Source organism: Buteo buteo, chromosome 27, assembly GCF_964188355.1.
Source record: "Buteo buteo chromosome 27, bButBut1.hap1.1, whole genome shotgun sequence".
Lineage (NCBI taxonomy): Eukaryota > Metazoa > Chordata > Aves > Accipitriformes > Accipitridae > Buteo > Buteo buteo.
In genome coordinates this window covers 5,826,162-5,840,716 of record NC_134197.1, presented here as the reverse complement: position 1 = coordinate 5,840,716, position 14,555 = coordinate 5,826,162, and the positions used below count along the sequence as shown (strand labels likewise).

The window sequence follows — 14,555 nt, the reverse complement described above, 5'->3', positions numbered from 1 at the left end:
GTACACGTTAACAAAAGACGCCACTCACTTTATTTTTAAAACATCAAAAGCAATGAAGGCTGTCTGACCAGAACTGTTGGGTTTACAACAAGGAGGACACTGTAACTTCTGTCAGCCTCAATGACAGCTACGTTTATCCATGAGAGCTACAACTACCCTTCAGTCTCTTGTTCAGTTCTCATTCAAGAATTAGACAACGGTCTCCGGAGGATGGGAAAAGAGAAGCTACTAGAACTTCACCCAGCCTCACTCTCCTATATTCAGTTCAAGACCTTCAGCATTAATTCAGGGAAGAGATGGAGTAACTACTTCAAGACAAAATTAAAAAATCCGAATTAAAAGCTTCCAAAACCTGAGGAATTTCTGACTTATACTTGGCAGGTAGATTTGAAACAAGGTCCATATTTCATCATTCACAAGTTTGATACAGAGCCACAAATTTCCTAAGGGAGTCAGAATGAATGTCAAGTTTCCTCTGCCTTTAAGTATTAATGAATACTTCCTCTGTAAGTTCAAGAATGTCCCTGTGTCGCTGTTTATACACAGAACCCCCACGTTCAAGATGCAGCCTTGTAAGATGACACAGCCTGGGTGCTTGTCTTCCCCACTGGGCAAAGCTCTCCTTGCGGTTCAGAACAAGCACATTACAAAGTTCTTCTGAAAAAGGGCACGTTCTACAGACCGTAGACCTGCATTCTGGGTTTGAGGAGATGACTGGAATGCATTTTCTCTTTGCATAAAGGCATTTCTTAGGATGCATCTGCAATCCATGCAAATTAAAGGTTTCCAAAAGGTCATTGGCAATATAAAATGTAATTAGCTTAAAAACATCAAGTATTTTTAGGCATCACGTTGCCCCAGGTTATCTTACTGTTGCTTGTTTTTTATAATCACAGTTCTTATCAGCATTTTTTTTTCTTTTTGGATGTATTCAGGAAAGAAAAAAATCTGACAAATGCACTGTTAAAAGATATTATGTTACTCTCAAATAGGCGAGTTAGAGACTTATCACCCATGGCTGTGCACTACACTACACATAATTATACCAGGTGTGATGGAGGCACTCGACCCCTTAACCAAACTAGCAGGAGTTTGGTACAGGCTCCAAAGGAGGTAAAGGCCTGAGCCGTAGCTGGGCCAAGAACTCCTCTAGACAACCCACAAAGGAGCAGAGTGACCCAGTGAGCATCCATACACATGAGCTTGGAACACCAATCATGCGATTAACACATGAATAGCAGGTAGCTTTTCCAAGAGTCTTTTATTAAGGAACAAAGAAAGTTGTGGGTACAAGAAGTCTCATGCATACCTTTCCCACCACATGTAATTTGACTACAAGCCAACCACTTTATCCCATAAACATGACAGCCTAAGTGAGCATTCTTTGAGTTCTCCCTGCTAGGCAGTGCGGCTGCATGGCAGTGATCTCCTCTTGATCTGGGACACCTCTCAAGGTTGCTCCTCCAGGCAGAGAGACCTTTTACCAAGGGCAGATCTTTGGCAAGTAACAGATATCATGCATAACCTTGTAGTATGGTAACTTTGATTTTGTACCTTGGTAACTTTGCATCATCATTCAAATGATTGTGCCGTGTAGTAATAGAGTGAACCTTGCCATCAAACTTTGTCAGTCGCGCTTTTACAACATCATATTAAAACCAGTTTTGCTAATACCTTTGACAGTGGTTCTTTAAGAGATCTAAATCACCCACTCATGACACTAGGCAGCACAGCAGCAGGTGCACTTTCATTAAATAAGACACATTTAAAAAAAAAAAGAAAAAAAAAGAAAAACACAAAGCAAGGCACATTACGCTGTCCTGTTAAGTCTGAATGGTCACTCAAAATTCACAACAGATTTTGCCACAAACACCAACACCCCACTCGGTATCTACAGCTGCCCTTTCCCAGCATCAGCATAGCCCACAGTACTCACAAGTGCAAGAAGCAGAAATACTGCATCTCAGGAAACATGCTTTATCCTAGAACACATTCGGACAAATGAAGCAAAACTCATTCAACAGTCATTGTAATGACAGGTTCAGACTTGCTGCTGCAGCTGACTGCCCAGAGGAGATAAGTCAAACAATATAATAAAATGATTGTATTGACAGTATAGAAAATAATATTTTTGATTAATATAAAATTAAAGTTCTAGCCCCTTAACTGCAAGTCTGACATACCAGTGCTGAGTCAGTGAAACACAGTATTTACTGGTATACGGCTCCAGCAAAAACATGACACACAGTCTATCTGCTTCCAAGTTCCTTCTATATGGAGATAGTTCATACTACTAATTGTCTTATCAAAGTATCCAAAGCCTGGTCCTGTATCAGAATGATTTAGGCCAAATCTCTCTTTCTCACAGATGCTAACAGCCCTTTCATCTCTTCTGTCTCATACCTCCCCCCATTCCACGTGTGTCCACTACCTTCTCTCTCAAATTGTCTAATTGATTAATCAAGTTAAACTCGGAGCAATTGTTCTCAACCTGCATTTAGCTTGAAGGCTTTTGCTTCCATATCAGATCTGAGTATTGGCCGTGTGCCCAAATGCATGTCTGTCTTCTAATCCTACCAGTTGGTCTAATAGAAGGTATTACTTCTCCCTACAAACCTTGCTTTCCTGATTCTTCTGTGAATCATCAAAATGCACTCTGACTTCAACAAGCTCCAATTCTTACACCAGCACAAGATCTGTAGAATGAAAACCAAGTTCACTCAAATTGGGAGTGTGACACAACCTGTGTGGCAATTATATCCTTGGTGGCACAGGGTTCAGATTCTTTCAACTGGAGGGGATGTAAGGAGCACTGCTCCACACTCCCAGCTACAAGAGAAAGGGTTACAAAGTGACTTCAGTCTTGCTCTTTAAGTAGATAAAGATGCATCAACATAAGTGATACACTTGGTTTCCAAGAGCCAATTAATGCATTGTCTTGGTGACAATTTTTACGTCCAACGCAAGGTGCAAGAAGAGGGATTTTTTTTTCATTAGGATAAGCCATGGAGATGTGCTACTTTGTCAGCGGAGTCCCATTTAAAAAAAAAAAAAACTCACAGCGTTTTCTTAAAGCATACACAATATTTTATTAGTTGTAGATACTTTGGACTCTATGTACTGCAACTGCCATAGGCTAGATCTGATAATCCCTTATTTGTACAGACAGAAAGGGACACATTTTGGTTTATTTCCATAAATATTTCAAAAGCTTTCTCTGGCTGAGAAACAGAAAGCCTCTTCAGTAGTTATTCCACTCATAAGAATTTGATTTTTGTTGCTTGAATAAAAGGAAAGCTAGAGGGTTTTGTTGTGGGGTTTTTTGTTGGGATTTTTTTTGTGGGTTGTTTTTACTGATTTCCATCTCTTAACAGTGAGATGTATTTTAAAACTTATGAATATGTGAACGTTGTTTTAAATATTGAAAATATGTAAAAACAGACTATACATAAAATATGACAGAAAGGAAATTACATTTTGCTAGAACACTGTTCTGAACTCTAACAGAGTACAATGCCTAAGCCCTCTGACCAAGCATCCAGCCCCAAAGGGCCCTCTGAATGTCAGATCCTACTACAGTTTTTCTTGTATGGCTAAAGTGAAAAAAAAAAAAAAAAAAAGAAAAATCACCAGCAACAAAATAACTGGACCAGTTGCCAACCATCCCCTCCTGAACTCATCTCCAACTCTACCCCATCTACCTTTCCTAAGGAGTGACACATTCCTGCAAAAGAATGGCTGCAGTGAGAAATTGTCAGAATTTCTTCCAAGCAACAGAGCATGGCTGTACCACTATTGCCAGAAAACACACCAACTACTGTCTAAAAAGAGACACAGAGAGGAACTAACTATACACACGTTTCTCCTCTGTGATGCCCATGCAAGAACTAAGCAATCAGTCTGACTTCGAGAATTTTAGAAAAGAATTTTTTTTTCAATAAATTTCCTTCAACAAGAAATCTGGTGGACATGGATGGAGAGAGGAGGAAACACTGTCGAGGCACAAACACACCCTCAGGATCTTTCCAACATTTGACAGAAGACCTTATATTATCAGCACAATTTCCTAAGAAGGCCTTGCCTTGTCTCCCTATGCTTAACTCCTCCAAACCAACTACTCCATCCTTAACCAGATGCCTCAAAAGTGTCTGATGCTTCACTGAAAGCTGCACCAGAGCTGTAGTAAAAGGCTACATCTGAGCTCTCCACAGGGAGAGTTTCTGAGATAGGCACATTCACATCAAGATATTCTGCAGCTTTTCGTTTCTTTCCTTTCACTTGTAACATTTTTTAGCTAATTAGCTCCAGAATTTATAATCCTGGTGACAGCACCCTGGCTGTGCACGACAGAAAAGGTGGAGGAGGAGGGGAAGGAAGACGGAGCAGCTGCCAAGGCTGCCGGCACCATCTTCTGTTCCGAGCACGTTACTGCAAAGCACCAGCTAGATCTCAGGATGCTGATCCTCCCCTTACTCACCCAGAAAGCTCAGGGTATCTTACGCTTAGAAATATCACAAGACAGCTTAAGAGGTTTTATGCAGACTCCAGAAAAAGCAGGAATCCAAATATGAAGTGCAACTAAAACCACCAAATTTGAAAAGGAGAAAATTAAGCAGACGGGGGGGAAAAATGTAATTACGGCAGAAAAAAAAATTTGTTTCACCATTAGCATTGCACAATAAGAAGGTTTGTCAGGCACCGGTTTAGCCTACACATGTTCACATCCGTCAGCATTTCCATGATAAATCCTAATTTTCGCCATTGTTGATCACATTGAACTAAAACTTGGTATGCAAGTTTTCAGCACAGATGCTCAAATAAATTATGCACATTAGTCATTTAACTTTCAGAGCAGCAAAAGAAGCTGCTTTTTGGGGGGGGGGGGTTTGACTGCAATTTATGACAAGTTTTTTTTTGCCTTGCACAGCTAAAAAAGACAAGGCAGCTTACTTTTTATTTTTGATTAAACTTTTCAAGCAGTATGTCTTTTGTACAGATAAAACTTTAACATTAGGAAAATATTTATAACTAACTAGAAATGCCCACCCCCCACCAACAGCTATATACTTACAGTATTTCCTCCATTTACTATATTACACCATGGTCTATACATTCACATATGCATACAAACAGACAGAGAATATTAAAATGAAAATACATAATGAAAATACCAATAGCAGCAGGCTGAAGAAGTCATGCGCTAGACTTGATGCGATCCGGATGAGAAATTGTTAAAGAAGCAATTAGCTATAGAGCTGAACAAAGTTTACATGCAGATATGATCAACTGATTGAGACATCCCAGCCAAGACAATCTATTTTTTAGACATAACCATATTCTGCACAGTATTTGAACTGACACTACTTCACAGCAGTTACAAAACCCTACAGAATTCATGTTTACCTTGGTAAAATGTCTCAGTGTATTCTGGCTGTCCCCACTCCCCCCAAAGCACTGGGAAACCATCAATCTGTTTAAAATAAACAATATAACCAGTACCCTAAAATACTTTAGAAAAATCCATAGTCTTCGATACCCCCGTTAAGGCACCTACAGGGCAGTATTAACTGCTGGCAGGTTCTGCATTCATTTATAGGTAAAATATGAAGAAATGACTAGTAGGTATTGCTTTTTCTTTTCTCCAAAATGGATCTTTCATGCATTTTTATACCAGACAGTAGTTGACAGTGTCATGAGTCTAAAAAGACAGAAAATTCATTCTGCATTCTGCCACCAATCTTCCTCTGGCTTCTCATGACTGCTCAGGAAAGCTGTAATGAAGTTCTAGCATTACAAATTAAGAGACAAAATGGTTATATGCAACCTTGTTTGACTGTTGACAACTTATCATAAAACGCTTCAAAGGAACAGTTCAAGAGCCACGGTCAGTACTATAGTTTTAAGATACTATATGAGAAGAAACAAACGTGTATCGTGCTTTAGGGGGAGAAGGGAACAAAAAAATAGGATAGGAATTAGTGTATTGTATTTGCCTTAAAAATAATTAGGTGCAGACTAGATAGGTTATATGGAGTAGAGGTGTTTGTTTTCTATTCATGTGGTCTTCTGCATCTGCATGTGAGAATATAAGAAATTCAGGTCGCTGTATTAAGTGGATCAGCAGAACCCAAGCAAACACAAACCTTCTCCAGAAACTATATCCAGACTTCTCAGGCCACATTCTTCTACATTATTCATGGGACCATTCTTATGACTTCAAGACTGATTCTAAAGATATTACTAAACTGAAGGGCCCTCCTCTTTTCCAACTCACATAAAAGTTTTCAAGGCTTACTACCATATTGCAGAGGCAATAAAAGACAAATCCCTAAGCACTGGAAATCTTAAAGCAGTAGAACTCCTGGAGCTCTATACAAAACTTGGCAACAGGCTGAATTCATGATTTTACATAATACTACTGGTTTCAAAGTAGAATATTTTTGTACTGCTGCCTACTGCATAGCTGAGATTATAATTCCACCCTTTGTATTCATATCACAAATATAACACGGATGTGGGGCACTCTTCCTTTGGCCCATCAGCCTCATGTAAATCATTAATGTGATCATAGCATCTATCTGCTAAAAATGAAAGAATAGTGAAAATAGATAATAAGTTTTGACTTCAAATTACTTCAATAGTTCTAAATATTCATTCTAGTTTCTGAGAACTCTAGACTAGTATTAACATACATCTATTTCATCTAGGATTTTTTAGGAATTTTAGTCTCACAGAAGTGAAAGATTTATAGCACAGATGTGAGTCATGCATAGAAGAAATGCTAGGCAGACTTTTTCCATAACTTTTACAGTGCAGCTCCATGACGAAACACGGTGTCTGCTGTACAACACACCATTAAGAACAGTCTATGCTTCCTATCAAATTAACTGATTATTTTTTACACATTTTTCTGGTCAATAAGACACACTGCTACCTGGACACCCAAGAGACTGCTGAATCAGCATCTCCAGAGGAGCACTAACAACTGAAAGCTATCGTTCATTCTAGTAATAAAAAGATGCACAAACATCAGGGATGCTAGTAGGAACACCAAGGGTCAATCACAATCCTGGAACAAGAAAAAAATATTAAGAACAGAGTTAAAAAGCTTCTACAATTTTTTAATCATTAGAAGTGATCAGAGCACTGAACAGAGGCATTTCGCAGATTGTCCTTGAATGTTCTCTAAGAAGCATAGTCAAATATAAGGTAAGAAACCAAATACTAATATTTTTACTGGTTTTACACTCTATAGTTTCTACAGAGCTCCAGGCTGAAAAGATGGTACAATTAAATCTATGTCTGTCCCCTGGAGGCTGTTCTTTAGGCTTTCTCTCTATATTTTCTTTTAAACAGAAAAAGAGACTAGTTTCATGAGCTCCAGAACTGAAGTTGCCTGGTTTCCTAAGGATTTCTCTCTCCAAAGGTGAATACTGACTCAAGTAGACTTCCATTTCTCACACCAACAGCATGAAAACAATACTGATACCAACAACATTACCACAGTACTACCCAAATGCCACAAGCCTTTGGAAAATATGGTATAGCAGAAATTATGGATTGTGATACTACTGTGGTATCAGAGCAGTGCTCACTCACTGCCAGTCTCAAGGCCGAATGAGCGGTGGCCAAGGAGGCACAATCTCCGATAAGAGCCTTACTGTCAATGTGACATTTAAGAGGGTCTTTTGCTTGCAGGCCTCTGATACCTAACAGGGCATGACCTCTGGTTGCAGCAACAGGATGTCTCTCCTGGAGATGGAGACCTGTTTTCCTTAAACTTGCTGGAATTTATTATGTTTGAGACCTCTACCATCTGCCAAGCTTGACAGAACACAAGTAGCAAGTTCAAAAGTGTAGGGTAGGCACAGACAATCTCATCTACATACACACACAAAGCACAGTAATAAGCCTCACTTCCTCAGGAAATCAGACTAAAAATGGCATAATCATGAAAAGCAAAGGTCTGGGCAAAATCCCATGTTTTTAGAATTGGAAACATAAGTCAATGTCTTGGTTAAATTATTTTTTGCCTTCCTATTTTCTGCTAGGGGCTAACTATGCGATAGAAAAAATTAGAAAAGCTTTGTATCTACCCAATTAGAGTCACGAATAACCAGATGTTGCTCTGGAAGCTTACTATTTGAATATATTTATTTGGAAAGAGTAGATTGGTCACTTAATGGGACACTATCAACTACCTTCTGGTATAAAAATGCATGAAAGATCCATTTTGGAGAAAAGAAAAAAGCAATACCTACTAGTCATTTCTTCATAATATTACTCTATAAATGAATGCAGAACCTGTCAGCAGTTAATATTGCCCTGAAGCACTGTGAATAAACATTTGTCTGGTATTAGATACACACACACCTCCACATATAAATCAAGGTGCAATGTGCCATACAGATGAACAAGAGAAGAAAAAAAAAATCCCTACCTTGTCCTATATTAGACATTAAGTGCTTCTTTTGATCACAAAATAACTCATAAAGCCTATCAAAAAAGCTAGCACTTCTCTCTCTGTCACATAAAAGACATTTCACTGTAATTAAACTTCTGTCCAACTTTCCAGAAGATTAGGGGAAGAAGTCTGACAGGCTCTATTTATATTTGTGACTGACACTCCTTGGGACATCCAAGGAAAAGAGAAGATGGGCAATAGATTTACAACACTGCTGAGCTAACAGCACTTATGGAGATGGACGGTTCTGAGCTTACCATCACTTTTTTTTTTTTTTTTTTTTATTAAAAGAAAATCCCTGCTGCCCAGCTGAAGAGCATTTTCTGTTCAGTTTGCAATCTACATTCCCCAGCCTTCAATGGTTTAGTTTTTTATTTCATTTTTAAGCAACAACACACACAGCAGGTTGGTTGGGTAAATCAGCTTTACATGATTTATATGAATAAAGGTGGTAAACAACCATGTCTCTTAATGGAACTCTGTGAACACTTGGAGAAGGAAGATATTTTTTCAAACATATTCTGCGTATCCCTTTTCACATATGAAACTATATGTCAAAACACATGGCTGGGTTTCTGACACTAGATGATGGGAATAAGCCATCAGCTCCGGGATCCCAACACCAGAACCAAAGATTTACTGCTCTTCCATTTTTCTTTGTGTCCTTCATCCTGCTCAGTACTAACTTCACCTATGTGTTTCCTTGTATTTGACTTTCTACAAGATACCTCAATGGTCCAAAGTCAATATTATACTTAGATAACAAGAGCAAAAGCAGAAAAGAAATGATCACTTTGGAAAGGACCGCAAGTAACCAACAAAGTACATTTTCATAGCCTGTCTTTCAGAACTGAAGCAAATATCAAACTGCAAACAGCACCATTCCTTCATGCTTAGCCGTCTCAGAGGACAATACTGATGAGAAGGGAAGTTTTCCCCTACATTTCAAATCCAAGAATGCTTTGCCAGGATTGTTTTAGGAAATCTCTCCAGAGATGCCAAATATGCAGCTAGGATGATGGAAAAATAAATATGCAGCTTTTTTCACTTAAAAAAATAGCATAACTACTACATCGTTTTTCCATAAGACAAAAGCTTATAAACAGCTCAGCTGACTTTCCATATTACAAGCTACAACTATCAACTCTTCCTGAAAAAGTACATTTCAACATATCACATCTATAGCATTCACACTCAAGGGATAAATGTACTTAAATGAATGATGGCTGCCGGGTTAAACTGACCCACTAATTAAACACCTTTCTTTCATTACCTTTTCCTAAACAGCAGAGCAGGTATTCTTCATGCTATCAAAGTGGCCCTAAGCAACCTACTTTTGAGCTTTTAAGCCTTTGGATTGTTGTCTTCATTCTGCAGTTACAGAGCTCCACGATACTTCCCGCTGTTACTGCTGAAAGTATAATTTACTCTATTTACACAACTTACAGCAACACACTCCAAAACAGCAGTGAGATTCCATCACGCGCTATTAATGGCACTTTCAGCTACATTACTCAGCGATCCTGAAGTCACGAAAAAGAGAACTGAGTTGCTGCTTATGTGTTCAGTGCAAGAGTGACCCTCTTTCCTCATGCTAGCGCCACAGGGAGGTTTTCCTCCCTAGCAAAAATAGCAAGCTCCAAGGGAGTCTACACAGCTCAAACATGTAAACAATCACTGTTAAAAGAAATTGATTTAAACCCACTGTTCAGGAAATTCAGTCCTGTGGTTCTGGGTCTAAAAGCATCCAATCTGAGTGATACAGTAAATATGATATGCATCATCATTTGATCTCTGGGAGGCCTTGAGACACTGGCAATTGCACAGGTTACACAAAACACAGATTGCATTTCAGATCCCCAAGCCAGAAGCAGGGGGAGTATCAGTGCAAAGGCTGATTTGTAACGATGTAGCCTTTTTGTGTGTGATGACCCCCACTGCCTTTTTAACAACAGAAACACTGGCTCTAAAAAAATATACAGTAATAAATGGAAAGCAGTTCAGGAATGGAAGAATGAGACAAAATAAATTTAGTTTGTTTAGTGAAGCCATATGCCATTTGGAAAACATTGTTACCAGTATGTTTGTATAGCATAACTCTCCATTCTCCATCAACTAAGGGACACTGAGAAGCAGTTGAGCTAGATCTGTCTCCAGTTTTACAGAAACGGATAGGACCTTACATAGCAAATTGTTCCCTTGTGATACCTTTTCCATGCCTGGTTTCTTTTCTGAAGCCAAGTCCTGCTCATATTCCGCTACATTAGCAATTAACTCCTGCTTCGCTACCAAGCGTCTCCTCTTATCAAAAAGAAACTGGGGACTATTTGTCAGGTCGAGACAAACAGTAGCTGGCAAGTGTCTATCAGAGTCACTAAACAATGTGGGAAAGGTACCATCACTTGGAAGACTGCAGTGTGAAGACTGAGAGAAAGAATAATCAGCTTGCAAAAAAGCCCTCCAGGCACTCTTCTGCCCGTGTTTAAAAGCTCAGTGACGACCAAACATACATTCACTATACAAAGACTCAGTATCAGCCATTTAGGGAAAAGGGTCATATCACCATCTTCAACACCACACTCAAACCTCTTCTACTAAACTGAATTTTGCACTGTAGCAACAGGTAAGCCAGGACTATCTGTGATTCTCCATTGCCACAAAATTAAATCCAGATGCCAACTCCTGATGTTGTTTTCTTAAGCATCTACCAAATCATTAATTTTAATGGAGAAAATTAATCAAAGCTTCTTAGGGTAGGCAAAAATTCTTTTGTCTTCATACTGCATATTGCTCTATACACATATAACCACCGACTTTGTAAATCAAACAGCACTATTGGTACTGAAGACTTAACACATTTCAACTAAGGGCAAAAGAACTTGTAGCTGAAAAAACAATAGAAAGCTGAATAAGTGCTGGGCTCAATCACTAGAGGGAGTCATGATCACATATTAAGTTACTGTAATACACAGACCATTCTGAACACAATTATGAAACAAATAAAAGAGAAGACCATCAGCTAAATCTGGATGTCATTCAGGGAAAAAAGAAAATTAGATTTGCTTCCTTAACAAGGTTTTATTTCCAAAGACTCAAGACCTTCTCCTGGGAACTTTCAAATCACCTGTAATGAAAGGTTTTTAAAAATGTATCTTATTGCCTACATTTTAAGACAGAATAAGGTATGTGACAGAAGAAAGTCAAAATTATCAGTTTTGGAAATGACACATAGCATTGCATCAAGAAAATGTTAGAATTTTAATTTAAGCAGCTTTACAGCTCATTTCATTTGAAATCAAGAAGTAATCTTAATCATGTTTTTATTTTTAAACTAAATAGGCACAATTACATCCAGCATGAACAGGCACTACCAAAAGGCTGCTTTTTCAACAGATGATTCCCCTTGGCCCTTAATAAAGTTAGAAAAAGCATTTCTCTGACAGGCTGTGAGAAACAGCCTGGGAAAAAAAAATTCCATAACTCAAACATTACCATCATTCTTTTATTTGATCATTTGATCAGTTGTGTGTTTGAGGGTTTACTTGGTTTATTTTTAATATATGAAATGTCTTTTTTATATTGGTGAGATTCCCCCCCAACCCTTTAAACTTCTCAGCAAAAAACACAAAACAATTTGGCCAGCTGCACTCACGGGAATTTATACTTGGCTAACAATTTTACAACTGACTAAACAGTTTCATTAACAGTAGCAGCACACGCGAAGCTTTTAACACCCAGCTTGAATCCTGCCCATCATTAGTATGGCAGAGCCCAGAACACCATCAGCTCTTGAATGAAAATCTACCACATACCTCAGGAGACACATTAGTAAATGCAGCCCAAGACAAACTAAGAGTGCTTTTCCAGTGCTCAATTACACAGTCTTGGACTGCTTTACATTCAACACGTTTACATCAAAGGCTGAAATTCTCCACGCTTCTGTTGCTTAGACAAGTCAGCTGACACCTTGGCAATGCAAACAGTTCAAGAGCCTTTTTGAAAGATAGAGGTATTGCTTTTAACAAGAACAGACAACGGGTTCCTAATGTGAGGAAATAAAACAGTGTGGGAACCCAAGAATAAGTACACCAAGGATGAGAAGCACTTTCTGGCACACTATAGAACCATGTTAAGAAAGGCTATATGTAACCGATGCAGTCTGGAAAGTTAAGCTCTGGCGGACAAATTCATTTCCTGTATTAGACATTCACTCCCACACCAGGGCAAAGGCTTAAACACCCTCTAGTTTCAAATACGTATCTCGCTCTATAAACAAACTGCTCCTCCCAAGGTCTAGCAGTACTTTGCCATGAAAACTGCAAACATACTTTTCCACCACCAGCTATACAAACTGGTCCTCTGAGTAGTCAAATCACAGTCCTCAGGGCTCTTACTCCCTTTCCCACAACCAGATGACCACTTTGCACATTTTGCTGTGACGTTCCCTTTCCTGATGAAACTGTCTGGGAAAGCAGCTCATTTCCCCTTGCAAACACTTTAGCTCATAAAATAAAGCTGGACTGACTGACTCTTCACCATATCCACCCACAGTTCTTCATCTGTTTCTTCCTGCAAGGATTTAAGTAAGCAAAAAAACTCTTCATCAACATGGAAAAGAATAGAAGACAGCATAGAAGTCTCTATGGAACAGCAAGGAGATCTAAAGAGCCATTCTCTCAGTTTGCAGTCCTTGTTTTCTTTGTACACACTTTAATATAGCAGTGTCTTGCTACCAGCATCCACTATTGGTATCACTCACCTGTTCGTGATGGTAGAGTTCTGTTCTTTCAGCGCAAGCTCCCTTTGCTGCAGGGCCACAATTTGCCTTGAGAGATCATCAGGTGTCCTACACAATTAAAACAAAATAGAAACTTTTAACAAATCATTGGTTGAAAAACTATGTTCCATACATAACCATAAAAAGGGTGTCACCCAAAGCAGACAAGGCAACCTCACCAAGCCAAAATTGCTGCAGTTGCTTGGAACACAGGGTTACATGTTGTCCAGCTTACATAAAAGCCTGTTTTATTAAAGCCATTGCTGTAAGCTGTACTCACCATACAAGTTGCAGCATCTCACCTGCTGTTCACTTCAACCCATAAACAAACTTTAAAGCCATAGAGTCAGCAAGACCAAATTCTTCAAAGCAAGCAGCCTGCATAAACATTCATACCAGATGAACAGACAGCTTATCACCTGAACACGTTTTTGGGTTTGTTTTTTTCAACATACATAAGAATACGTGTTCACAACCTCCTCCCCATCCTAGTGCTCAGCACACACACAGGGGTAAGCACACCCAGCATTACTCTAATTGCTACTCAGCTACAGAGTCTCAGTGGAGCATGATCACAAGATTATTACCAATAGGGTAAGAAAAGGAGGAAGTAAATGTACATATAGACTGTACAATTCAACAACTCTGGCCACTGCTGAATACCCTCTGATAGTATAGGGGTTCAGCTATGTCATAGGTGATCTCAAAGCACTGTTCCCACACAATTACCAGTGTGCTGACTTCAAAATCCTTCATATAGGCAGTGACTCAAGAGCCATCGGGGAAAAAAAAAGCAATAATAATCCATAAGCTCTAGATAACACTTCAGATAGGACTCTGATAATCTTTTTTGTCAAAGAGATCAAAGATTTCTACAGATCTGGTAGCAACAGCTCTGCAGATGTCACAAATAGGTTTAATTTTCCATCAAATCCAATAATGAATTCTTAAAGCTAGTGGAACGGGATCAAGATAACTCTAGTCTGACAGTCCCAGAAACCACTATCCCACATCAACAGTCTCTGCAGGAGACAAATTTTCCTTTTGGAGACCTATCTTTAAATCACGAGTGCAAGATATTCAACTCTAAATGAAGACAGCTTATGGAAAAATAGAAAAATATTTTTCTTTTGAGCCACCAGAAATGGTTTCCCATCCCAAAAGAGAAGCATCAGTATCACACTTCTCAAAAGAAAGGAAGCTAGAAAGGGCATCACAGTACATACTGGGTACATCCTTTTGCTACAGCAAGATGCATGACACCCAAAGGGGAAGAGTGACCCAAACCTTGAAAGGGTTTTTTTCATAGTGAAT

The 14,555-nt window shown here is 38.9% G+C and overlaps 1 protein-coding gene across 3 annotated transcripts in view; it reads right to left on the bottom strand.

Moving 5' to 3' along the window:
* Window positions 1-14,555, bottom strand: part of MAD1L1 (mitotic arrest deficient 1 like 1) — a 375,955-nt gene that overhangs the window by 321,492 nt on the left and 39,908 nt on the right. For all 3 annotated transcript variants that reach the window (XM_075058834.1, XM_075058837.1, XM_075058835.1), the window contains exon 10: window positions 13,224-13,310. In XM_075058834.1, coding sequence (XP_074914935.1) covers window positions 13,224-13,310 — 87 coding nt within the window. The remainder of the gene's footprint in view (window positions 1-13,223; window positions 13,311-14,555) is intronic.